This window comes from Egretta garzetta, unplaced genomic scaffold, assembly GCF_000687185.1.
Source record: "Egretta garzetta isolate BGI_Z169 unplaced genomic scaffold, ASM68718v1 scaffold22, whole genome shotgun sequence".
NCBI classification, from domain to species: Eukaryota; Metazoa; Chordata; class Aves; order Pelecaniformes; family Ardeidae; genus Egretta; species Egretta garzetta.
The window spans coordinates 892,445-920,149 of record NW_009259102.1 but is presented as its reverse complement, the minus strand read 5'-3'; the positions used below and the strand labels follow the sequence as shown (position 1 = coordinate 920,149).

The window sequence follows — 27,705 nt, the reverse complement described above, 5'->3', positions numbered from 1 at the left end:
AGTGAAGAGCCTGGTGAGTAACAGTATTAAAAAGTCAATCATGTGCCTATTAATCAGCAGCTGATGCTACAAGGTCTACTTTTGATAAAGGCGGGTAACAATTAAAAATTTGCTAGCAGAGCCATGAGTTTGGGTGTGTACTTTAGGCAATGAGGTGTCTACCTTCAGGTTACAATGTTTTAATGGGGAAATGTGTTTCTTTAAATAAGAAGACAGTAAGGAACTGCCAGCTTTAAGTGGGGAGTAAAACAGCCCCTTGTGCTCAGTTAATTGGCAAAGGGGCTACAAAGAGTCACTTAACTCCAGACTGTGAAGAACCTCAGGGGTGGGGAAAGGCATAGGCTGAAGGAGGCGAGTCATGTCTTCTCTGCAAACAGAAATGCATAACAACTCCCGTCTGCTCATACCACGCTGTAGAAAGCAGGGTGGGAATGATGTGTGAGTGTTTCTAACCCCTGCTTGCACAGGTCAAAACAGAAGTTGGTGACAGATAAACTGTTTGTCTTCAGCCAGCGGACCTGCAAAGGGGGTCTGCTGGTGTTTGATATTTGAAGTTGTGTCAGCAGTGTTCTGGTTCCTCCTCTGGAGGCAAATGGTGAAATGGAGTTCAGTGCTGACTGATTCATTTTCCAGGAGATGCCTTTCGTTTGGCATGCATGTGCCCAAACAAAACAAAAAAGAAAATAAAAAAGGATTGCATATAAGCCAAAGAATATGAATGACTGCCCTCCCACCCTATAAAAAGTAGTGTGGTTTTAGTTCCCAATGGGTGATTTCTGAAGTAATGTCAATGCAGCGAGACATTTGGCTCTTTAATTTCTGAATCAAAAGCCTTTGCTTTGTCTGGCTTCCCTACTGATGCTATCCAGTCTCCCCTCCCCAGCAGCTCTCTCCTTTACATGCTGCTGCACGCAAAAGCAACTGCTATGTATTTCTTCGAGTTCTCATTTGAACTACCTCTTGAGTTTCCAAATACATATTAACAGTTTGCAACTTTAAAACTTTGCCCTTCCTGCTCCCCGGAGGAGTGGCGGAGCATGTCTGAGGACACCACAAGCTCTTCTTCTACCTTGAGGCAAGAGGTGAACCCTGTGATCCTGCTGACGTCCTCAGGTACTTCGGCCTCATCCTACATATGAGATTTAGAAATTTCTGTTGTCTCTTCTACCTGTGAAGGAGATGGACAGATCATCATCTGCACTGAAATAGTACAGAGTTAAGCCTCCATTTTTGTACCTACCACTTCGCTTCAAGCATATGGTTTGTCAGCTAGATACGGAGTGTTTTTCATAGAATCATAGAATCCTAGGTTGGAAGGGACCTCGAGGATCATCTGGTTCAACCTTTCTAGGGAAGAGCACACTCTAAACAAGATGACCCAGCACCCCGTCCAGCTGTGTCTTGGAAGTGTCCACTGTGGCGGAGTCAACCACTCCCCTGGAGAGATTATTCCAACAGTTGACTGTTCTCATAGTGAAAAATTTCCCTCTCGTGTCCAATTGGAATCTCCCCGAGAGCAACTTGCGTCCATTCCCTCTTGTCCTCTCCCTCTTTGTAAAAAGGGAGTCTCCGTCTTCGTATAATTTCAAAATAGCAAAAGGCGTGCATGGTCAGCTACTCTTCTGCTGTAGGCTCTCGAGCACGTGCTGTAGTGAAGCCACAATCTCCATTTGGTAACTGCACTCGCTGCAGATGAAACTTCCAGGTTACTGCAGTTGCAGGTGTGAGTGTTGAAAACAGAAATTGGTTTCATTGAGCTGGATGTACCTTTCAGGGCCATGGAAGATACATTTTGAAGAAGGTCTTCAACTTGACTTGCCAGAAATCACCTGAAACGTAGTTGTGCCACACAGAATGCCGGTGGGTAACTGAAAAGGTTTCCCATCTTAATGTACAGGATGGATGTGTTGTGTGGTGCACAAGCTTTAAAGGCTAAAAAACCAAAGCAGCCCCAAACTGTAACATTGACAGGAAGGAAAGACTTATATTCGGGCAAGATGAATAGGTAAACTGGATGAATTTTAGTTTGTGTGGTATTTTGTTTCAGAGGTTGACCACCCGTAAGGTTAACTTGAAGCATGCAGTCACAACTTTTTTTTCCCCCCCCTGTATGCCAGTTCCTACCAAGTGGCATTTAGGAAACTGAAGAATCATTTCCCAAGAAAACGTGCTGACTAAAATTCTTGTACTGAAGCAGACGAGTCAATAACTCATTTTAAAGGAGATAACTCTCACTGTTTGGTGAGAGTGGAAGAGACGCAGTACCTTGGTCACTGAAGCTGATGCAGAGCATTGTGAAATACGGAACAAATCAGCATTTCTGATAATGCTTGGCATAGTTTCTGGAACTTGTGAAAGTACTCCATGAAGATTTATGAATTTATTTCAACAAAGTGTCTTTTGGAAGTATCTTTTGTAGTATACAGTAGTGAAATGTAGTCATTGTTCCTTAAAGAGATTACAAGGTTTTTTATTACTATTTCAATATATGTGCTTTTTATGTAACAGCAAAGTGGGACATGAAGCAAATTGGCTTTTCACTTGCTCTGCTTTTGTGCTAGTGCCAGAATATAGGGTGATCTGCTGGATTTAACTCTGAAGATGTGAAGGTATGGGGGTCTTGTCCTTTCTCAGGCACACTGGAGGCCTAACGAGATCTCTGTTGAAAAAGCCTGTCAGCCCCAGGTCAGGAGAGAAGATGCAGACTCCCTGAGAGAGTGGTTAATCCAGTAGCTGGCTCTGGTCCCTCCTCCCTACCTTTCGGCACCCAAGAAGGGTGCTTGCCTCTACACCACAAGGACAGGAGGTGCACAAAACAGCCACCTGCAAAAACTCCCTCTCCTTGACATCGTTCTTCATGTCGCTCTTCGTGCATTTTCCCAGAAAGCACTTGCTCCGGGTAGAAGCAGTGTCATGGGATGTAGGCGTAGGGGTGGTGGGCGCCGAGGCATCATCTGGCGCTGCTCGCTTGCTGCCCGATGCTGAAGCCTTGTGGACAGGCTTTGCCTTCTGATTGTATTTTGGATTTACTCTTCAACAAGGAGAGAGTAATATCAGAGTCTGTTATAGCTTAATGTCCTTACTATGGTTGTCACACCATAAAAATGTAAAGGGAATGCATATTGATTAATAGACTGTATGGCTTCTGTAGACCATGGGGTTTAAAAATGATCCTTCACTGAGGATAATCAGCGTCTAATCCTTGGCTGTTTAGCCAGTGTTCTGCATGAAATGAGTTGTGCTGGTTTCTGCCTTTCCAGTAGAAGCACTTGGCTTGGTTCAGTCTAGAGTGAGGAGGGGGCAATTTAAATAAGCAAACAAAGCAAACTAATTCACTGGAAATAATTAAGGTAGCATCCTTTAGATGAACGCTTCAGCTTTCAGTCTATTAATCCATCAAATACCCAAGTGCTGCATTCACCATGTGCTGCTGTGTGGTGGTGTTAAACAGCAGACGGCTTTCAGATATACAGCCCCACCAAGTAAGTGTGAGAGGTGTGTATAAAGCCGTATGCACTCAAGAAATGTGGCCTTTTAAGCACATTCCAGAGAACACAGTTGTGATTTATGCTGTTTCTTATGAGATTTTCCTTTTATTTAAATTCTTTGGCTTCTTCACCGGCCCTCCCTCTCCCTTCCCACTCTTCCCATCTCTCCATCCCCTTTCTTTATTTATAACTTTATCTCTGTGGCCTTGCCACTGTTCAGCTGGCAGGCAGGAGCAGCACCTCCGAGAGCCAGCCCCACCACCGGGACGGTACATGGGAGCATGAGCTGTGCGGGACATTGCAGGGCCATCACAGCCCGGACCGTCCTGTCCTGCAGCGACAGAGGCCGCATCTCGGGTGCCTCTGAGCCGGACCAGGCAGCCAGGCTCTCCCAGCTTGTGGCATAGCAGACATAAGCAATTCCAGGCCTATTTCCAGAAAACAAAGTGTAGCCACCTTCCTCCAAACCGTTGACATAGGCATAAATATCCAGCATACAGAGATTTACTCCTCAAGAAGAGAAAAATATTTTTTTTCCTGAGTTTTCAGAACCAGGATGTGAAATAGAAGAAGCATTTGTTGCATTTTTCCCCTGCCAGTGGCAATACCGTGTTTTTTCCAGTATGCATTAAAAAAAGATGTATTTAAACCATAAGAGTAGATCTAATCGAACAGTTTGTTATTGGTAGCATGCATAGAGGATTTAACTTCAGATGTTTCTTTTATGGATATGGATGTTGATTTTGCAAGCGAACATGATTGAATTAACAGGGAGTTCTTAATTCACTATGCTTTTGCTGAGTTGGTTTTTTTTCTAGTTTTTTAAATGTTTTGTGTTCTTTTGGTTTTGCTGAAATTGCCTGTTTCATACCCTGCAGCCTGTCTGCAAGTTGCTTACATTCAGAAGAAATTTTGAATTCCCTAGAAACTTTGAGTGGCTAAGATTTTAAAATAAATAAATAAATAAATAATTTTTTAAAAAAAAAAAAACATTAATTTTGGAAAGTTTAGAAAGCATACAATTAAATATTCACCATTGAGTCCTCTTGTTGATTTATCTCTCTGTTGGAAGGAGAGAACCACCTCGGTGGGAGGAGTATCGAGGACCTTGCCTGCAGAGCAGGGTAGGCAGGTGTTTGCCTCCCAGCTTCCGTGGCTGGGCACGTCCAAGGCAGAAGGGCACAAGGGTGCAACAGAGACCACTGCCCTTGTCCACAGGCCAGCAAAGGTAATTTTACTGTTGCTGCTGAGATTCTGGGGGGTTTTTAGAGGTTTCTTCCCTCAAGCAGCCCCCTCTGGGTCCACTGGATCCCACAGACAGTGAATAGGGCTTGGGGCAGGTCCTCCTGCACAGCAGTGGTTAGAGGTGTAGAGATACATTTTTTTTCCAGGCTTTCAAATGTTTGCTTGTTCTAAGAAGACTATAACCCCTCCTCAGTGCTCTGGGAAACTCAACACCAAAAAAGATACTTTTTTCCAAATTATTTTATTTTGACGTGGTTGCCACGTACTTCCAGTTCCTAAGCTCAGGGTCTGATTGAACATCAATAATTTAAAAATTAGATTGCACAGAGATAACATCCATTCAAGGCTTGATCCAGGCTGGTGCCAGTTTGAGTATTTCCCTTTGGGAGGGATGTTCAGCCACAGACATAGCAATTTTCCAGGATACAGTGCGTATGACAGTGCCTCAGATTTCTCCTTCTCCATTTAAAACACATTGACAGAGATGGATCCACAGCTGGCTGAAGCACAGGTCCTGGATTTGGCTATGTTGACACCAGGATTTCATTGCAAACGTTGGTGAAATCTTAGCAGGGACATGAACCAGGTTTTAAAACCTGGCCTTGACCTTAAAAAACAGTGATGAAATGTATTAAAACTCTTGAGTGTGATCCATTCATAAGTTTTGTACCTTGTGCACTTCCCTTTGAAACAATGTGCTTTTCTCCTAAAAGTTCTAAGAGTGGTCTTCTGCATCCACAGGCTGACTGTAAGAGTTACCCTTCACTCCTACAATAGAGGGAATCTTGCAAAGTGTCAGTTGTGGGATGTCTCCATTGCATATTGCACTGTTGAGTGCAGATCTCCCCCAAAATAACAAAAATGTCTAAAGAAAACATTATACTTGCCAGAGGTTTTATTAGAGGAGCTCTGACATCCTTCTTTTCATTTGAAGTTAAAGTTCATTACCTCTTTTTGCTGCTGTTCCTTTCAAACAGGAAAGACAAATGTCTGCTGGATGCAGCATTTTCATTGAGCATCTCTTCAGATGTATGTAAGAAAGCAGAAACTACAACAAGCTAAAAAGCACAAGCAGAAGGCTTCTGATACTGTTTTAAAGTGTTATGTTTTTTGCTTTAAGAAAGTAGTCTTAGTAGAAAAGGGACTGGTATCCTCATACAATTTCCTGTAAAGATGCACGTTTGCGATTTTGCAGGCAGCATTTTGCAAGAGTGATATGGTGGAGTCCTGCGTGTGCTGAAATCTGTGATAATAAGAGATGTATGTCACCACATCTTGAAACCATCTCCTCCACTTCCGTGACATGGACTGACCACTTTCAAAAAAAGAAAAAAGTCCACATGCTTGGAAGCTTGGAAGTGTATTTTCTTTGTTTAAACACCTCTATCTTTTATGCCCCAGGAAAATAAAATGCAAAGTGCTTGGAAAAGACAGGCACGTTGCCAGCATTTTAAAGAGCTGTGAGAGAAGAGTTGCTAGGCTAGCGATGGGTTCAGCAACTTCCTCAACCAGCATGAGAGATACCAGTAACAGAAACATCTGGAAATATTTAATTATTTGGTAGCTTACTTCACGTCTGGATTGTTCTTTAATTTGGACAGAGACAACTGGTTCATCATTTGAGATTAAAGGGCATGTATACGTATGTGTGTGTATGTATGTATGTATGCATAGGTATGCATGCAGTTTGTGCCCTAGGCGTGAGCTTTTTCCAGGGGATCCCTCATTGCTGTGACCACAGCTGCCTTCTTTGTGGCTCCAAGACTTGCTTATAGTCCATGAGTGCTCAAGAGCTGATAAATGTGCCTTTGGTCTGCACGCGGTGCGTTGACAGGAACGGCCTCCAATTTTGTCCTGTCCCCAAGTTATCAGAAATGCTTGAGGAAGAACACCCCATTGGTGTAGGTGGTGGGTCTGCACTGGGAAGCTGAGCCCTCAAATTCCGGTCATAGCAGTTGCCTCTGAACCCCAAGAGATGGCTGGGGTAGAGAGTTTGGGTCTGGGGCTTGGGTCTGCCTCCGACAAGTGAGGTTTTTGGCTCACTGGCAATACCATGATGCCAGGGAGTGTTACAGAGGGTGGCCATGACTCTCCCTGGCAGACCACTGTGGACTTCTTGGCCCTTTTCTCTGAGGAAGCCACGAGTGGAGGCGGCTCTACCTCCTTCTCCTCGTCCCTCCAGGACATCTTCCAGCAAGGACTCACAGAGTGCCGTCACTTCCCTTGGCATGAAGGCGTGCCGGTGTTTTTGCTTTCACCACTCCTCAAAACAAATAAAAAAAACCCCAAACAAAACAGTAGGATGTCCTAGAAGCCAGGCAAAACAAACACAATGCCACAGTGGCATTAAATAATTTCTAGCCCTGTGATAGCAACATGCTTTTGAAAAGCCACACGGTGCTGAATGAGCCAGAGAGAGACATCAGTACCGTTCCTTAATGCGCATTCCTTTCCTTCTTCCTGTTTAGTGTGTTGCAGAGTGCTTTAAGTATGAATGTTCCCAGAAAAATTACCTAAGAATTGTGGTAAGGAAGGATTTTCTCAGCAAGTTTGTGCTGCTGGTTAATCCACACAGGAAGGAGACAGCTCATGCTCTTGTGATGCCAGCTTAATGGGACAACTTTCTGTAGCGTCACGAAATGCAGAAAGTGCGGCTAGGGAGAAGGATGGAGAGGTGGCAGGTCACGTATGGCCATCTTCTGCTGTAAACAACTTTTGGGGTTGTCTCTTTTCATCTGTTTTACACATGTCTCAATCCAACTTTTCTGGGGAAGAAATTAAGTTTTAAGTTGCATCTGTCAACATTTACATGTGTCTGTTGCAGTGATGTGCAACACTTCTAAAAGGCATTGGCGTACTTTCCTCTGCCTATCCCTTTCCCTGTGCTCATTGAACTGTACATGATCATCTTGCTGCTTATCTCAAAGCCTCCTGGCAGCGTGTACTGCATTTTGCAGACAAATTGATTTCCTTGCTTTTTGAGGTGTTTGCTCTTGCCTGCACCCTGCACCATTTACTGTGAGTGACTGAATTTTTCACTCAAAATGCTTGCATTGCAGCAAGCATTCAAGCTCAGACCTGCTACTAGCAGCAGCATTTGACAACCACAACTGAACCCTGGGACCTCTCTAAATTCAGTCCTCTCCCATCAACCCTGAACTCCCACCCAAAGTTACCCTGATGAATACAGGTATTACTCTGTGCTGCAGAATAAGGAGGAGGAGACAAGGAACATCCAAGCTGTGGATCAGTTACAGGCACCTTTTTTTTTTTCTTCTTTTTTTTTTCTTCTATGAATGTAATGTATAGACAATTGTAGTTAACATACAGAGCGTCGATGCTAGTGACAGTCACAGCGATGGGCAATGGTAGCAGGCTTTAATCTCAAGGGAGCTTCCCTGGCCAATTTAGAGAAAAAACAAGAGCCAGCACTGTCTGAGAGAGAGTGACGCTGTTTATGACTTGCTGGGGCAAAGCTGTCCCGGTTCTGGAGGGTGAGAGGGGAAGCAGGGCTCCCTGCACATCCCTGTTCTTGTTCGCTGCCTTCCCCAGGCACACACAGCTTGGGTTTTGCCAACCCCCCACGGTTCGGGTGCTGATGTGGGCTTCTCCAGCTGTGGGTGAGGCAGGAGGAGAGCAAACTGCACACATACGCCGTATCAGTAAGGGAGGAGGGCAGCTGAATCGCAACCAGGAATGGCATCCTGACGGAGCTCACCAACCCAAGCATCTCAGATGGGATCACAACGCTGCGGGCTTTACAAAGCGCTCAGCTGGCTTCAGACATAAGATCAGCCAAACGCTGATGAAACTAGCAGCGAGCAAGGACTCTGCCCTGCAGCCATAGCCATGTTCAGTCTCATTGCATATGCCAGCACTGATTCCTTAAAAGCATTAGAGCTGGTTAAACTTCCATGTGCCTTCTCTGATAAATGCTGTTTAAAGCAGGAGTGTAGTCAATGATAAATATAAACAGTGAGTATTTTCAGAAAAACATGTGCTGGAAATAACCATGGAATCATCAAACTTGCAGTAGGTCAGTCTGGAAAACCTGCCTGGTTTGTTCCCAGCCCTGTATTCTCATGTGCATAGACAGAGTGTTAATGAACACAGTTACAATATCAGGGTTCAGAAGGCAGGACAGCAGAGAGAGCACTGGTGCCAGTAAAAATGCTTGTGACATCACCAGGTGACTCAGGAAGCTGATGCTGACTAATTTTGGAGGAGGAGCAAGTAGACTCATCCCTCATTGCTTGCCTCTCCAAGAAGGTACCAGAGACAGAAAACCTGTGCTCTTCTCCTCCCCTCATAGTTTGCAGAACACCTGGTAAGAACCCAGCAGATCTGAAGCTCATCGTGCTGGTTGGTTTGGTTCTTTATTATTGGAGACACAGCTGTGATCAATCCCCAGGCTTCAAAGCCTGCCTATTAAAGACAAGCAGTCAGAGGCATGGACTTTCCCTATGGTACTGAAATGGCCTCTCTGCCTTGCTGCATTCATCCCTAATTTTGCTAGCCTGGCTTTGTCATGGCCACTGCTCCGAGCTCTGCAGAAAAACGGTGAGAAGCCAGCAAGCATCACCAGGAATTTTAAATTAAGTCCAGCAAAGGCTGATCTGAGTTGGCTTGAGGGCTTCTCCTTTATGCATCTGCCCTACATGCTGCTACTGGGTTGGACTTTACCTCAGTGTTACCTCAATATTCCTTTCATTGTTAAAACATTTTAAAAGAAAATGAGGTCATCCCTGATTGGCTTCCTCCAGTGTGTTGCTGAATACTTAGGGGGTTTTACTCTACTCTGAAGAAGAAAAAAAGCTTTGTTTTATTCAGAGTGGCAGAGGTACTTATTGGAAGCAATTACTTTCTGAGCAGAAGGATTTTGCAAGTGACTTGCTTACAATGTACTAATTGCTTTTTTGCTTTTTTTTTTTTTTTTTGGTAACCCAAAAATTCCTCAGTGGAGGGCCTTTTGCCTCAAAGGTCTTAGTTTATCTCATACAGATTCCCGTTTGCTTTAGGTGCAAGCCCACAAATACCTGCTAAAAAAAACAACTGCAGAAATCTTGTGAATTCATATATCAGTGTGTCTGTCCCAAAATAATCTGACCTAAACTGCTGTGAGCGGTGCTGAATTAAAACATCTGAATGATCCTGCAGGCATTGTTTTGGGTGCGTGCTGGAGGAAGAGTACTCTAGTGTAGGTGCTTTAATTAGCCGGCATTGCAATAAAACATAGTTCCTGTGTCCGCAGGTTCCACCTCCCGGACATGTGCTGGGACCATTGCACAATGCCGGTGAGCACAGCCTGTCTGCTTGGTGCTGTAGGTTTTGTTAACACGGAGCAATTCAGAAGCTGGCAGTAGGGATCTGAGGAGGTGTCTTTTTTTAATCATCATGGCCCTGTTTCACCTCTTCTGCTAGTCCATCAATTTGCTGCCCCCTCAGCCCCATGCGTGAGCTGCAGACCCATGCAGCTGCTGAAGGTAGTCCAGCTGGAAGTCTCCTTTGTGGTTTGGTAGCAGTCTTGGTCCTTCAGTTCCTCTGTCACCAGGGGCCAGCAGCTGGCGTTCTGCTTGTTAGGTTTTCTGTTTTGCAACCTGGGTCCATGATTGCAACCCTGTGTTTTTTAAAGCAGAAGGATGCAATACAGTAGATGGCCTCGACGTACTAAGACCACCTTTTGAGGACTGATAACCTTGCAGAAACTTCTGGTGGTTTTCCACTGAGAGAGTATGGAGGAGCCTTTTGTTTTTCTTTTAGAGGCCTGCTTTCAATGCAGCTGTACCATTTGCGACTGTATTTACAACCGCTTCTGGAAATCAGTGGAGTTACAGTTTCTTTGGCGGCTGGCTCCCTGCTTATATACTTTCCCCTTTCTTTGAGCAGACAGCTCAACCCTGCATCCAGAACCTGCTCCCAAAGCAGCGTGCCATGTGGATGTGGCCAGTACGGATAGCGTGCAGGATCAATCGGAGGGGATTAGACGGATCTAAGGGCCATTCAGAGGATGCAGAACAAATTAGACTTGCTTTTTGGTTGCCACTGCTTTGTCATTCTCTGCATGCAATCTCAGGCTTTCCAAGAGTGAAGTGCTTTCACAGGTTATCTTCTGCCTCTGGCAGCCGTTGTTCTGGCCTGCACTGTGCGTGACTGATCTGCCACTTCTGATCAGGCTCTTATTAGTGGTTATTTTCAAAAGTAAAATACTGCTCTGCCATACATAATGGTGATGTAAATTATTACCAGATCAGCTCAGTCCACACCTCAGAGAATTGTTTAAAATGCATTTTTGTGTTTTGAAAACTTCTAGATGGTTTCATTTTCAACTGCCAAAGATTTTACATTGAATGGCATTTAAATCCCTTATCCCTTGAGGAATGAAGTCCCTGGCAAGCAGAGAGTGCTGAAAGGGAAGGATTTCCAAGTTCTTGCCCTGCAGAAGCAGCACGCTCCCCGGCAGGTCCGTGGGGAGCGCTTGCGTGAGTGTGGCCATGAGCTCTGCCCTCCCAGCCTTCCCTCTGTCGCTGAGAGACGAGCCGGCTTCACCCTTGGTCTGAAGACAGGTGACGCTGGAAGATACTTACTGTCGTCTTTGTCAGTCCCATTAGAGAGGCAGAGAGTTCAGTGGGAACAGAGCTGGCTCTTCCATGCCCAGCCGCAGAAGGCCTAGGACAAAGGCAAGCTGCAGAGAAAGCATCAGTGTTAACGCCTCTTCCTTCCTTGCTTGGTAGATAGGGTCTGGATTTAAATGACCTTTGTCTGGCACTTCTCATGAACACCCCTGAAAGAGTTGAAGGTGGCTGGGAAGCAGAGCAGTTTTGCTGCTGAAAGTGTTTCAGTATTCTGCTGCCGTACAATTGCTCTTTCACGGGTAGGTGGGAGTAAGTGAACTGAAAGAGATGACTTAGTGCCTTTTTTTTTTTACCCTTCATTACTATTGTTCCTTTCTATCATAGCCAAAATCTACAGTCTTTTATGGGGACACTGGAGCAAACTGTGTGCCAGAGGTCAAAGGAGTCACATCCTCAGAAACACACAGATTGAGCAACCTTCAAACTAGTATGATAGTGCTCCTTTTTTGTGGTTTCAGAGGCTATTTATATAGAAATCTTTAAGCCACAGTGACGCAGGATGTGGTGCTAACACAGTAGCTGAAAGGCAGGCGCTATTCTTGGACACTTTTAGGTGCCATACTTCGCTTAGCAGGGGTTAAATTTAGAACAGGAGAGCGGACTGCCAAAGGGGGTGCGCTGTTCCCGAAAACCGACTGAAACACCAGGATCAGTTCAGTATGCCGAACAAAACTCAGATCTCTGATAAATGCGCAGAATGTGGGGAAACTTGGTTGTAGCGAGAGGACGCATCGCTCCTCTAACCCAGACACAGTTTCAGTGGCTCACCCTCTAAGTGGGTGAGCTGAGGTTTCCTTTGTCCGTAGCAATGAGGGTGTCTAATGCGTTCTGAACTTCTCCCTTGCTTTGGTTTTTGCCTGCTTGTCCTGACCGAATGACAGAGAACAGAACTGTGCAAAGCATCGCTCCCCTGATAGCTGCGTTCCCAGGGCTTTCCACAGCTGTGCACAGGTGAGAGGAAAAGCTAGCTGAAGATGCACCTTTTTTTTTCCCCCACTATAATGCATGGTTTGGCAACGCCATTCTTGAAGCTATGAGTTGAAATAAAGGCTAGATTTTGCCAATGCTGTCTTCTGCATTTCCCTGAAGACTTCAAATCAATATAGATTCAGTAATGGTAAATACAAAGGAAATCACAGAGAAGCTGCCACTGAAATCCAGGTACTTACCACCAGCAATGAAACATTTCTGGACTTGTTCACTTATTTCCCATTTTAAATAAAACTCCCATTTAAGTAAAATTATATGCCGCAGGATGGTAAAAACCCTTCTGACAGGGAAAAAAGTACCTACTTTAGCCTGTTGCAGTGCTTCTTTCTGCATGATAGTATTTTCAGTGAATCCAGAGACTGGCTTCATAGAAGTTGATACAATCTTTTATTCTCCCTGACACCTGGGACATAAGTTACAGTATAATGGCATCTTGTCCAGACAGAGAAAATTAGATGTTCCACAGGAATTCAGAGGCATCTGTGAGAACCAGGAGGTAGCTGCATCCCGTTAAACCATGTCTCATCTTCAGTGTAGAAATATAGACCAAAAGCTGTATTTTCTGCCCAAGTTACCAGCCTCATCTAGACAGTTTTAAACAAGTACATATGGCACTAAGTGCTAAACCCTGGATTTTACCCTTCTGATAAGCTGTCAGTGTGCACTTACACAAGCAAAATTTGTGTGTGATTCTTCACCCAGTGCTTCTCTCGTGAAGCGCAGTGCCTGTCTGCTATCATGAGGCCTTATCCTCCCTCTGTTTCATCATTTCTCTTTGTAGACACCTCACTGGTAGTCTGATAGCCTGAGCAACATCTGTACGGCCTTGACGCTGCTTGGGTGGTGAGGTGTACAGGTGGCTGACTTACAGTGCCGGTGTTCATGCACAGCCTGTCCAAAGCCGCTTCTGCTTAAAGGCAGTGTTTTGATTGCCTAACATTCAGATGAGGAGTAGAAGGTCTTTTCGGGAAGGAGGCTGTCCTAACATACCCAAAAGACAGGCTGATTTTCCAGGACGATTTATTCTGGAATGGCATCCCCTTAACCAAGAGGCTTTTCCTCTGTTGTCCATGTCACTCTGGAGCTTGTGCTCTTTGTTCTCCCAGAGGAGCACAGCTGTCATGGTGGATTCTGCTTCTTAAAACTGTTTTGTGTAACTGGACTTCATGCAACTGCCTCGAGGGGCGTCTACCACAGCTTAACCAGCTAGCTATAATCAGGTAAACTGCAGTATGGCTATATAAAAAGAAAAGCACACACAGTTTTCTTGCAGTTGAGGTAGAGCTGGTATATAATACAGTCATTTTATGTATCTCTACCTTTTTGTAACAGTTTCTCCAATTCACAGTCTGGCACTAGCATGGGAGAAACGAATTTTATTCCTATTAAGGAAGCAGATAGAGGCTAATACTTTTCTTCTAAAATTATTAGTTTCATCTTATGTAAGAATCAAAGCAGTCCTTTACATATTAAATTGCATCCACCCATGCTTCATTTGGAAACTTGTGTTGCAACTGGAGCTTCTCCAAACATAATACCAGTAATGCTTAATGTCCTTAACAACAAAAGAAAATACAATTAAACAATCTCTTGTACCAAAGTTGTTTGAAATCTGCTACACAAACTGTATTGTTTGAGTGTAGCATTGTGACTGTCCCTGGGAAAGTACCAGAGTACTGCAGGGGGTATAGGGAATTCCAAAGGAAAAGTGGGCAAAGCAGCTTTTCTTCCAACATGGCCGTGAATGATTTTTCTGTGATTGAAAACTGCAGGTACAAGAGAAGCGGTAAAACACCCGGGTCCCAAGCATGCTAAATATACCTTGCGGAGGCAGGCAGAACAGAGTCGGGTTTGTGAACCCTGCCTGCGGGGTGCCAGCTGTCCCGCTCCTGCCTCAGATGACCTCTTGCAGTGAGCCTTTGCGTTTGCGTAGGCACGTTCACGTGGCCACCAGCCCTGGTCACCTACAGCTGGTCCCACGTCTGGGACCTGAAAGCCTCACCCAGACCCCTAGGACAGGGTCCTCTTGCTGTTCGGGGATGGGTCTGTCCCCCACCCCGTACCCCAAGTTATGACTGTGAGCAATCAGTGCCCGTAAAGAGGATCCTGGCTGAGTTCAGACTAGGGGATGCATGTAGGATGCGAGGTGTGGACTAAAAGGCTGTTTCTCACTTCTGATTTTCCCCAGACATCTGTTGCATGCTTTTATCTGTCCAGTGTCACCATGACCAAGGACACCAGTACTGTGAGCTTCAGGAGCCTCTTCTCAGCTGGGCTTTTGTGCTCCTTTTCCAGCCAAGCTATCGCCACTGATTTGGGACTGTAGGAGCATTTGTGTCCATAATGGGGCATAAAGGCTTGTCTAGAATGCCTGAAAGTTGAAAAAGACATCAAAATTTCCTCTGTGTGTCAGGTTTTTGGCAACAGTGAAACTCCACGGGGACTATTGTTTGTCTTTACACAGAGATAAATACTCAGATTGCTTTGGCAACAGCCAGGCTTTTATTTAGAGATTAGCTTCACATATCTTTATGAATTTAGAAATCAGTTGGAATCCTGACCAAGTGCATTTAATGACTTCCTGTTTTTGTCCAAAATGCTTTTTATAGATAAAAGGCTTACTTTCTTCTTTTGCGGGGGGCAGTCGGGGGAGTACTGTCTCTCTCCTGCAGTCACTGGATCCAGAGGAAATTCCATTTTTCCTTAGCAACCTTTTGATTTGAGGGATCCAAATGGATGCCAATAAATTGCCATGAGCTCAAGCTTTTGGTTTCCTTTTTGGAAAGCAGATCACACAGCCATCTTTGCAAGGTGTTCTTTAAAACCACAACAAGTGTGCATTTGAAACAAGGAGGTATTGGAACAGCTTTGTTTTGGACGTATCAGTTGAAAAACAGTCCTGATCTCCTTTATTTGCATTAGCACTTGATTTCTCCTTCAGAGATGTCAGCCAAGGAATACTTGAGGGCGGCTGGATCAGCTGGCCAGAGACAAGCAAACTCATTTTGCAGGACTGCAGGCAGAGAATGACCCCAAGCATTAACCTGAGCTGGAGTTTAACAAGCACCCATGAAATAAACTGGTCAGTTCTGATGGCTTGCTTCTGCCCATGTCTCATTTTCTCTTCAGTTTGTTTTGGTTTGTTATCGGTCCTCCCCAGGCTTTTCTGTCTATTGCTGTTTCAAACTTCAAAAGCTTCAGATACTACAGAGATATGCAAAGGCTTGGAGACCCACGCAGTACCTAAAACATCCGCAGCTGTTTCCGGGCTCTGTGGAAAAGCCACCCAGGGTCCAGGTGGGAAAACGCCCAGCAGGAAAAGCACCTCCAGAAGGAAGGCCAGGAGGCCGAGTGTCAGCGTACCTTGCCTCCAGCACTTGGCAGCAAACACTCAGGGGTGACAAGCACAAAATGTTGGAGACAGCAAGCTCATGAGGACTGCCACAGCTGCCATTTGCAAGTACTACTGAGAGAAACCTACTCTGCATTACCTCTGGCACAGGCTTGCAAACTGAAGCAGGAAGAGATGACCAAAGGTGTCAGCCACCCTGAGAAATGGGAAAGCATGATGCCTGTAGATGCAGCCCCAGCGACTACAGGTGTTTTCTGTCTGAGCATCTCCATGCTCACAGGCAGCAGTTGTGCAGCTAGTGGTGCCAACGTGGTTGTTGGCCAATGATTGTTGTTGGCACCCTGTGAAATGCCACGGCACATCAGGTGTATCTTCAGTTGGCCCTACATGCAGCAGGTGTAGATGCAGAAGCGTGTCAGGTTTAAAAGGAGGGCTTTGGCCTAAAGATTTCACCGAGAAATTTGTAAGAGTGTATATTTAAGTGATAAGTCGTCGGGAGCAATGAGGTGATGTGAACATTGGAAGAGAACAGGGCTGTGGTCAAGACTGTGTGTCCATTTAGGAAGTTTTTTACTTTATCTTTTCTGACAAGAAAGAAAGTGATGAGGATTAAAGGGATGAAAGATGAAACACTAAATATTAAGGCCCAGAATGAGGTGATGCTAACATACACTGGGACTTCCCCCTCAGTGGGCAAGGCATGCTGCTCCTCCCCGCTCAGCTAGAGCACTGGCAAGAGCCCCAAGGAAGCTTTCGTGTGAAGTCATTAACGTGTTTTAAACTGGATAAATACTTCAAGAGGGAAGCAGCCAGGTTTCTCAGAGAGGGTTGATTTGTTGACAAAGATAGCCATGCCTTAAACACCAAATGAATTCTACGCACAGGACTTCAAAGGTGAAGACAGATGTTTGAAGCAGACACATACTGTATTCCTCCTGGGAAGGGGAAATAAGTTTTTGAGCAAGACATGGTTTCTGTGTTCCTACATGATCTATCCATTATTTTGTGCGAAGTTTGACCAAACTCAACAGCTCAAAATCCAAGAACAGGATTCAGGAAGGGGTTGTAGGATGCATGCATGTATAGCTGTGGGGAAGGTAGGAAATGTTAGGGAGTGGTTTGGTTGTACAGAGCTCAGCGATTGTAATGATAAGGTCAAGTGCTTATGGGTAAGGATGAGGGGCCAACAAGGCAGATGTCCTGCTGGGAGTCTGTTACAGACCACTCAACCAGGATGAGGAGGTGGATGAAGTATTCTACAAGTGGCTGGCAGAAGTCTCACAATTGCTAGCCCTTGTTCTCATGCGGGACTTCAACTTACTGGACTTCTGCTGGAAATACAACACAGCGGAGAAGAAACAGTCTAGGAGGTTCCTGCAGTGTGTGGAAGAGACCTTCCTGACACAGCTGGTAAGTGAGCCTACCAGGGGAGGTGCCCTGCTTGACCTCCTGTTCACTAACAGAGAAGGACTGGTGGGAGAGGTGGTGGTCAGAGGTTGTCTTGGCCTTAGCAACCATGAAATCATAAAGAGTTTTCAGTTCTTGGTGAAGTAAGGAGGGGGGTCAGCAAAACCACCACCATGGACTTCAAGAAGGCAGGCTTTGGCCTGTTCAGAACGCTGGTTGGGAGAGTCCCTTGGGAAGCAGTCCTGAAGGGTAAAGGGGTCCAGGAAGGCTGGGCATTCTTCAAGAAGGAGGTCTTAAAGATGCAGGGTCAGGGCCGTCCCCATGTGTCGTAAGACAAATTGGTGGGGAAGACAACCGGCCTGGCTGAACAGGGAGCTTTTGCTGGGACTCGGGGAAAAAAAGGAGAGTTTGCCACTTCGGGAAGAAGGGGCAGGCACCTCGAGTACTGGGATCTCGTTAGGTCATGCAGAGAGGAAATTAGAAAGGCAAAAGCCGAGCTAGAACTCAACCTGGCCACTGTTGTAAGAGATAAAAAAAAATGGGTTTACAAATACATTAACGACAAAAAGAGAGTCAAGGAGAATCTCCACCCTTTACTAGATGCAGAGGGGGAACATTGCCACCAAGGATGAGGAAAAGGCTGAGGTGCTTAATGCCTTCTTTGCCTCAGTCTTTAATACTCTGACCAGTTATCCCAAGGCTATTCAGTGCCCTGAACTGGAAGACAAGGATGGAGAGGGGAATAAACCCCATGTAATCCAGGAGGAAGCGGTTTACGACCTGCCATGCCTCCTGGACATCCACAAGTCTATGGGGCTAGATGGGATCCACACAAGAGTGCTGAAGGAGCTGGCAGAAGCGCTCACCAAGCCACTCTCCATCATTTATCAGCAGTCTTGGTTAACAGGGGAGGTCCCAAATGACTGGAGGCTTGCCAATGTGATGCCCATCTGCAAGAAGGGATGGAAGAAGGATCCAGGGAACTATAGGCCTGTCATCCTGACCTCGGTACCAGGGAAGGTTATGGAGCAGTTCATTCTTAGTGCACTCACCAGGCATATGCAGGATAATCAGGGGATCAAGGCCCAGTCATCATGGTTTCATGAAAGGCAGGTCCTGCTTGACCAATCTGATCTCCTTCTATGACCAGGTGACCCGCCTGGTAGATGAGGGAAAGGCTGTGGATGTTGTCTACTTGGACTTCAGCAAAGCCTTTTACACAGTCTCCCATAGCATTCTCCTAGAGAAGCTGTTGGCTCAGGTCTTAGACAGGCGTACTCTTCGTTGGGTAAAAAAACGGCTGGATAGCTGAGCCCAGAGAGTTGCAGTGAATGGAGTTAAATCCAGTTGGCAGCCGGTTATAAGCGGTGTCCCCCAGGGCTCAGTTCTAGGGCTGGTCTTGTTTAATATCTTTATCAATGACCTGGATGAGGGGATTGAGTGTGCCCTCAGTAAATTTGCAGACGACACCAAACTGGGTGGTAGTGTTGATCTGCTTGAGGGGAGGAGGACTCTGCAGAGAGACCTGGACAGGCTGGATCTATGGGCCGAGGCCAACAGTATGAGGTTCAATAAGACCTGGGGGTACTGGTTGACAGCCGGCTGAATATGAGCTTGGGTCCTCTTGCTCCAAATCATCATACGAGAAATACATGCAAGATACTGTTGCATGAATATGAATGTAGATTTTATTCAGCTTTGCTTTGTTTCTCATTTCCTGTTTTGCACTGCTGGAGACATCCCCCCTTCCTTTCACACACAGCCCCACCAGCAAAGTGTTTGGCTTGAAACCCAAAGGGGCCATTGCGTCAAAGTCTCCCAGGCACATGTCAGAGAAAGCAGCGTTTTGCACTCAGTCAAAAACTGCAGGAGCATGCTACAAATCTCTCACTCACTCAAGATTCACACAGCTTCCTTAAATAAAGACACCTTACATAAATAAAAGAGGTTTGAAAGCACCATTTTCAACAAGATCATTCTTAATGGCGTGCTGCATGCTGCTGTCCCCCACCGAGGGTATTTTTCAGGGCTGTCTTGCACTGTCATCCTCCCCAAGTCTTTTGGAGTCTGTGGATGGAGAGGCAAGCCTTTCATATCCGAAGGTCTGCAGAATTTGCCAAATTTAGCATAGGATTATTTTACATTTGTTAATCTGGTCCATATGTGGTAGTCACATTTTATTTTTTCACATAAAAATTCCATGGGTGGAAGCAAGCCTTATGCCAGTGCTGACTATTTCCAGCAGAAACTACAAAAAACAGCAACAACTGTGTTTTCATCCGCCAAGAACTATAAGCTATATTGTAGTAATGCTGTGGCAAAATTAGGGAAAATTATGTCAGACTAGAATTAGAATAATTACTCCTGCACTCTGTATGTTTACAGCCTGATACATGATCTTCATGTATCTTTTGCATATAGAAGAATTCAGCGTTCACTCCAGATTTCATTCTCTAATATTTGTATCTGGGGAAAACAATACACAGCTATAAATAAGTGGTATTTCTTGCACTACTTATGTCTATTCATCCTGCGCACCAGATAATACGCAGTGTGATAAGGAGAGTTATTGATACAGCTTACAGATGGCCGGGGCATGAAGAAGTGCCAGTTGTGTTGCAGCTGATGAGCTTGCTCCTCAGCTAGCATAGTAAGTGGCTTTCCCTGATGAGGATGGGGTTGTATCAGGATGTGGAAAACGCCAAGGCGTTTCTGTAGCCCTTCCTGGGTACGGTTTTGTTAAATAAAACAAATAGTCTCCCCATAACATTGGTTTCACCCTGCAGAAAGTGCAACAAGACCCTGCTTCCTGTGGGTCACTGACAGTGATGCTCAGTGTCCCTTCCTCTCTCAGTCTCCATTGTCCCAGTGGGAGAGGTGGTGTAGCCGCCCATCACAAGTGCCACTCTTGAGAACAGGAAGGGGTTTGGAGAGGAGAGCGGGCAGACAAGGGGAGGTGGTCAACAGACAGCAGCAGAATGTAAATGCCCCTGCAGTTCAGCTGGAGTGGGTCTTTTCTGTCTTTGATATGGTAGTGCCGTATCCTGTTTCTGTAATCTTAGCAAAACCGCAAACACAAGCGAGATCTTTTTCCCCCCTTCTCTCACTCCCTAAAAGACGCCCTTTCTGTATTTTTACCCTCCATACAGACTTCTCTGTGTGAGGAATTTGCAGGGTGGCTGTGAGGCCATGCCAGAAAACAGTAAAGTCAGGGTCAACACCCAAGATGGGTGGAAGAGGGCTTATGAAAGGGACACAAGCAGGATAAGAGGGGTGTTTCAGAATAGGTGTGCACTGACAAGAGCCACATCCCACCAGAGCCTCCGAGGGACGGCGGTGTGTGACTTGGCAGGATGGGAAGCACTTCTTATATTTTGCTGTTGCAAGTTAGAGGAAAATAAACGTTCAAGGAAGAAACGCAGACATACACTGTCCAAGGCAAAAGGAAAAGAAAAAACCAAACCTGCTGCTTAGGAAATGCTTCGCCTGCTAACCTGAGGATTTTCACAAGTAGCCGTCCAGTCTGGTCCCTGGGAGGTGGCTGTGTGTGGGTCCTTAGCATTCAGGCTGTATGCTGGAGGCTTCATTGCATCCTTGACCCACTGCCCACCCCCGGGGTGGCACAGGGACTCCATGGCCCTGCAGAGCTGCCTGGAGGGGGACAGCAGGCAAGCCTCGAGGTGCTTTTCTGTGCCACCCCCTGCCAGGGCTGGCCCCGAGCAGTGCCCAGGGGCTGGGTACCAGCGAGCCTCCAGCATGTTGTTTGTGAGCTTCTTACACCCACCCCAGGGCAAAGCCAAACGCAAAAAATACTGCAGTTGATTGGTGTCCTGCTAAAACAAGGCTCACTTTACGTCTGCAGCAGCAGCAATAAAACAGTTTAATCTGCAGCCCTAGGATAAAACTGGACCAAATGCTCTCACCATGCATGCAGAGGGACAGTCACTTGGAAGTCAATTCTCCGAGCCTGGGTTTGGATCTGTGCAGTGTATGCCTTTCGGCTCTTCGAAAAACAAAAGAAAGCTCCCCAAGACAAACTGGCAATGTTTTTCCTTCTTCTTCAACCTCTCTTCCACTATGTCAGATCCTCTGGGTATGTCTGCTTCTCAGAAGGGGGGCTTTTACTTGCTTTAGTTCTTACCAAGTCTTTGTAAATACAGGCATCAATTTAAGACGATCTCCACTGGTAGGGAAAAAAGTCATCCCGAATGGTCCGTGCTTAGTGGTAAACTAAACCAGCAGGCATGCTTGACTGCAGTAGCACAGAGGTGATCTGTCATTCAATTACAGCCTTAAATTAATATTTCTGTGTTTTAAGAGGCTGTTTCTAGCCTATCCTTTTTTCATAATTTATCTTTCTGTACTTTCTGCAGTTTGTTTTGTTGATTTTGCAAACATTCCTGAGAGGACGAAGGGCCTAGTAATGAGTGACTAGTTTGTCAGTGTTTATTCTCATTGTAGCTTGGTTCTTTTCTGCTGATGGTTTTCGGAGCTGTTTTCTTTTTTGTTTTTTCTCGTCACTCATATTTGTGTGATTTATCATGGTTGATCTCATATGCCTACTGCCCACAACAGTCTTTACTGCCTTGCAATCAAATCTTGCTTGTGAGGTCATGCCATGCTTACCGAGGAGTTTCCAAGCATGCAACTACCGTGGAAATACAGTCCACACTGGTGCATGAGATGAGGGTTCAAGACAGATGTGGTGTAGTCGTATTGTGGTCATTGGAAGCCCCCAGTGGGCTTCTGCCACAGCGCAGCAAGACAGACTTTGCACAAGGAGTTGGAGTTTCAGCCCTGGGTGAGAAATATCACACAGCAACAGAAAATGAGATTAGTGTCACGACTGCTTTGTTGTAACTCAGATTTCCTGCTGTAAAATGTGCTTCACAGTTGATAGGCACCCTTCCCCTCTTGTTTCCTTCAATCTTTTTAAAAGATGCACCACCATTTCTCCGATTCCCTCAAGCTTTCCTGTCTCACGGCTAGCCATTCACCCCTCAGCCTGATGAGCATTTCTTCCTCACCAGGCCTTCTCTTGCCAACCCGCAGGGCAGACCTTGGCCGTGCTCCATAGGAATGTTCCTCCTGCTGCAGTTGAACAGCTTGGTCAGCTTCGTGCAGTGCCAGCCCCTCTAAGGACCGTCAGGGTTGGGGGTGTCACCCCAAGGTGCTGCCTGTCCAGGCAACAGTGCTCTTCAGCCATCTAAGGACATACCATTTGCGATTTTATTCAGTCATGTTGGGCTCTCCTAGTGCATGGCGTGGCAACAGCGTATCTATGAAGATGAGAGATTTGATTCACTGAATGCAATAGATCTGTTTTGTATGGCATTGTAACGTGGATTTGACTGAGTTTGTAAAATGGTAAGATGCACCTGAAAATGACACATGCTGTACTTCGGGCTGCTCTCAGTTCTGTTCCTGAGCAGAAAAATACATCAAAATTTTGGTATACGCTTAAGGCTTTTTGGTATGTGGCAGCAGGAAGCTTTTGGATCTCATTGTTTTATTAGATGTGATATTTTTAGATCTTCGTTCTTGGTGAAATCAATGCACAACATATTTCTGGAAGGGGAAGAATTTAACCTCACTTTTAGCTTAGTATCACTTTACTTTGGCAAGTATTCCAAGTAAGAAGTAAAAAAAATAAATTTCAGGCTTTTTTTTCCTTCCAGCGAAAGAATTCCGTATTTTTAACAGATGATGCTTCCTAAATCTGAAGTAATAGGAGCCTGACATTTTATGTTCCTTGCATTGCACTTAACTCAAACATGCCCTTACCGTGAGTGATGCTTTCCAGTATTTTCCAGGGTACTGACAGTTAAATAGCAAGTGAGAAAACCCGAGGCATTGTTTGTGACACCATTTGCAAGCACTTAACTTAATAACCCACAGGAGCCCTTGGCACAGTGGGAAGTTTAGCTAGGAAAATCCCAGGGGCTAAAGTAAAACAAAACCGACTAGACTGAATGGGGCTGACTTCAATGGCTGTTACTTCCCCATAACAAATGAGTCTTCTGTTGAGAAGCTTGAAGCTAGCCCCGTTTTCACACAGGTGCGGTCTGGGTGCTGTGTGCTCCTCTGCTGCCACCACTGCCACGTGGAGGAAGCAGGCTGGAAAGCCAGACTGTTCTGCAGCTGGGGGCCAGGGCAGCAGAAAGCCCACGGTACCCAACCAGGTCTGGAGCTGGGCAGCGTGGGTTTCCTCTCCTGTCTACACCTGCCTGCCAGCACATCACCGACCCAGCTCCAGGCCTGGCGTGAGCAGCAGGGTGGCAACTTGCAGAATAATGACTTCCACTTGCTTCCAGAGCTGGGTGGGAAGGCAACCCTTGTTTTTATCTTTTTTCAGTGTTACATGCACTGCACAGATCATTTAGTTGCTTGCTCAACCACAGTCCACTTCTTCTTGAGTGCAACCACATCAAGCCCCAGCATGTAGGTTGTTGGAAACGTCTGAGATACTGAAGAGCCCAGAGAGGCTCAGAGACTCCACCTGAGACCAGTGTTCGGTGCAGTGGCCTGCATGTGGAATGTTGTCAGAGACTTAGGGGCTTTCTTGGGGGCAAATGCCTACCTGCTTCACCGTACTGCTTCTTGTTGTTGCTGCTTTTCACATGCCCACAAGTGATAGCAACAGAATGTTCTGTTTGACATATTTAGTTTCTCAACAACAGATTTGAAAAAAAAAGAAAAATTGTTGGAACATTGGAAGCTTTCAATTGCAACAACGCTAGAAGAGGTTTCCTGTCAGCTCCATTGTTCCCACATTGGACTTTTCTGCTACAAGCCTGGCGAGGATGCTGTCATCATCTTTTGTCCTTGACTGTACATCCCATGACTTGCAGTGTTCCCGTCTCTGATGTTGTTCTCCTGAGGCAGCCTGTAATGAAGAAAATACATGTTCAAGCTGGAACAAAGTCCACGGCTGCCTCCCTAGCTAGGCGGTTGAACACAACACACACAGTTTCAGCAGCGAGTGCTTGAATTTGAAAGATTGTCTTGGTTTCTGCAGAAACCAGCTCATCAGAGCTGCTCTGTGCAGAGGGCAGCCTCTGTATCAACCCTGACAATCCTGCAAATAAAGAGATGCAGTTTTCTACTCTTCTGGGAACAGGTATAAGGAAAGGACAAAAGACCGTAGTCCTTTGCATGGGTTTCAAGTACTCTTTTCTAGGACTGTTGGAATCCAAAAGAGCTGCAGACAAAAGCTGTGAAGTGGATTCATGTGTTTGATGCCACCTCGGCGTGGGAGAGTTTCATCCCTATTCTGTAAAATTGCTGCCAGCCCCTAACAAAGTCACTTGGCCAAAGACATCAGTGCTTTGTACTGGCAGCTGGCAGTTTGCCTCCCAGCTTCTTTCCGTTTGCAAGCTTTGTGGGTCAGCAAAGTGATAGGCATTGAGTGGCACTGTGGCACCATCAGTTGCAGGCAGGCTCAGTTTAGGGATGCTTTTTTGTATGTAGAAGGCCTGTGTGTGGTTGCCTGGTTGGCGATCCGTGTCTGTACTCCGGCACACCCTGCGTGTTTGCAGAGCCCTTCGGAAAACCTTCTTCTATTTGATCTAGGTGGGTTTGGTATCCAAATGGAAAAGTGTCTGCACAGCTTACAGCCGCCACTGCCCAAGCTGGAAATAGCTGGCACCTTCTTGGCAGGCACGGCAAAAAGGCTGCACGCTGCGGAGACTGGCTGTAGTCAGCTGCTAGACCTGCAGAAAACATCACTGCAGAAGAGAACAGAGGCAGTGTGTTAACAAATAAATACCCCAGTGACAGCAGAACCTGTTTGAAAACAGCGCTCACCAAGTAGTGCTGGGAAGCCCTTATTGCTGGTGCTGCCTGCCCTGAGCCTGCCCGCTGGTGATAAAACCTTGGCTTCCACCTCAGCCGAGCATGTCAGCCTGGAAAATCTCGGGAGCACCATCTTCGTTCTGACATGACTGGTGTGTAAGGGCTTCCCCAGCCGTGCTTATATTTAAAACCTCTTTAACCTTGCAAGGAGTTAGCATCTTTGTTTAACTCTGTACTCACAATAAAGTGCAAGGCATTTGATTTCCTTTCTGAACTGAACTCCAGATTTTGTTCTGGGTTTTATGCCGCTCAGAGTTTTGCAAAGCAGAGAAAGGAGGGGGAAGCATTTTAATCAGGGTAAGGCTCTTTGGCATTTACACTATTGAAGCCTGAGGAGCCTCTGAATTTCTGTTGAATAGAGCCCTAAGAAAAGAAGTAGATCTGTTGAAGGACGACATTTCATTGCAAGAAGGATGTGTGTCTAGGACTTTCCATTACATAATGGGGCTGAAATGGATTAACAAGACCCGGGCTTTCTTTTTCTTGAGAATTGCTGCCTGCACCACTCTTTTTCTATTACTGATAGTTCAGTCACAGCACTCACAGAAAGGTTTTCTTTGTTGTTATTAGTTTGAGAAGTAAATTGCGGCATTGTTTCTCCTGATCAAGAGATTGATTAGTCAGAGGTCTCTAGCTGAAGGGAAAAAAATGTCCCTCATTATCAACTTTAAATGCAAATGTATTTGCCAAGCAGAGAATGTTTCAGATGGTGAGTGTGGGGAGGAATGCTTTGCTCTTTTGATGTGCTGCCCATAACCATTTACAGATCTTTGAAAGGCATCCCTCTCATCAGGTCAGTGAAGAAATAGTGTGGGAACATACTCTTGAAAGAGAAAATTAACCATTGCCTCTTCCAGTTGGATGGTTCTCATAGCATCTTGACAAGTAACAGTGCATTAGTATATTTGTGGGTTTTGTTGTGTTTTGTCTGCTCTTTCTCTTCCTAGGTGCTTTCATAATCTGCTGGACCCCAGGATTAGTCTTGCTGCTCCTCGATGTTTGCTGTCCCCAGTGCAATGTCCTGGCCTATGAAAAATTTTTCCTGCTCTTGGCAGAGTTCAACTCCGCCATGAACCCCATCATCTACTCCTACCGGGACAAGGAGATGAGTGCAACCTTCAAGCAGATCCTCTGCTGCCAGCGCAGCGAGAGCGCCAACGGCCCCACCGAAGGCTCGGACCGGTCAGCGTCCTCACTCAACCACACCATCTTGGCTGGCGTCCACAGCAATGACCACTCGGTGGTGTAAAACCGCAGCCAGCCTCATGGCTGATGAAGAGCAGCAGGCTACGCCACGGAGCAGGGTGGGTGCATGGCCCCGGGGAAGGTAACCCACTCACAAGGTTTTCTCAAACACTAATGGACTACAAGTGCTTCTTTTCCAGGGAGCCCAGCACACCATCTCGGTCTGCCCCATCTGCAGGACTGGCCATGCTGCAAGGCCTTTGTTTTCTACTTTCAAAAAGTAGAAGGCAGATGCCTTGTGGCGGAGGTCATTGGTAGCCCATGGAGAGCCTCGCTGAGACTTCGTTGGACTTTGCTGCCTCTTGGTGCCAGTCTGAATCAACTCTGATTAATTAAGCTTATACCTGCTTCACTGCATTTACATGTAGCCACTTAGTCTTTTTAAAAAGGGAGTAAAGGGGATAAAAGTATGCCTATCATTTAATAGACATGTAATATTTATCACCATCAGCATGCTTGTGATGAACATTTTCTGTGCAGGGAGTAAAACTGTGCCTTAGTCTTCGTATCCTTAGCCACACCGCCATAACTACAGTAAAAACAAAAGTACTTTTTTCTAATACAGGCAACAGGAAGATGATGGAAACTGACTCTTCTTACCTTCATTACTGATGTTAGCGAGCATGCATGTTCTGTGTGTATGCAGATTGTTTTAATTATGGGGGGAGGGGGGGAAGCTCGTTGTAAAGTCTGCAGGAAAGTAGAAAAGCATAGACTGTATTCCAGTGTTTGTTTAGATTATGAAATAAACAGTACTCTAGTCACAAGGTATTTAACGTTCTTCTTTGAAGTGCAGTATGCAATGTGTAACATGTGAGGGGTCCCAAGTTTTTCATGTACAAGTTCTTAAAGTACCAGACATCCCTAAGGCTCTTAAAGGGCTACAGTCAGGCTGGTAGATTTAAAAAAAAAAACCCAAACGTTTTTATGTCATTGGAATGCTTTTCTTTTACATGGAAGAAAGGAAAGGGAGTTTTAACGTGAAAAAAATATATGCCTTTTTTTGGAACCTTCCTTGTAATTGAAAACAAAACACCCTCTGCATTTTTGCACTGAGAAATATTTGTAGAGTATCTTCTAAATGATGTACCATCATTTCAAAAGCAGTGGGCTACTGAATAGGTACAATTTATTTTGTGAAGTCAAGACAACATATGTAGCAGTCTATTGCAAATGACTGGACTGTGCTACGTATCATAGCCACACATGCACATTGTTATGAATAGCAAAGCTAACAGATGGGGTTTTTTCATATATGGCTGTTTCAAAGAGAAATGCCACTTAACGTAAATCTCCGTTACCGAGAATCAGTGACAATAATCAAAACTCCTTGACAGGGATAAAGGTGAGCAAAGATGGGATCTTGCTGATAAAAAACTTGGGACCTTTCTTTGGGAAACTGTGTGTTCTCCTAACAATGTAAAATATATCAACAGTAAATTCCTGGGGCCATTTTCCTCATTGTAATTTGCCTCTAACAAAAAACAAAACA

The 27,705-nt window shown here is 45.5% G+C and overlaps 1 protein-coding gene across 2 annotated transcripts in view; it reads left to right on the top strand.

Moving 5' to 3' along the window:
- The window catches only part of LPAR1 (lysophosphatidic acid receptor 1), a 49,602-nt gene extending 23,385 nt beyond the window's left edge, over window positions 1-26,217 (top strand). For both annotated transcript variants that reach the window (XM_009635250.2, XM_009635251.1), the window contains one exon: window positions 25,916-26,217. In XM_009635250.2, coding sequence (XP_009633545.1) covers window positions 25,916-26,217 — 302 coding nt within the window. The remainder of the gene's footprint in view (window positions 1-25,915) is intronic.
- The last annotated feature ends 1,488 nt before the right edge of the window (window positions 26,218-27,705 follow it).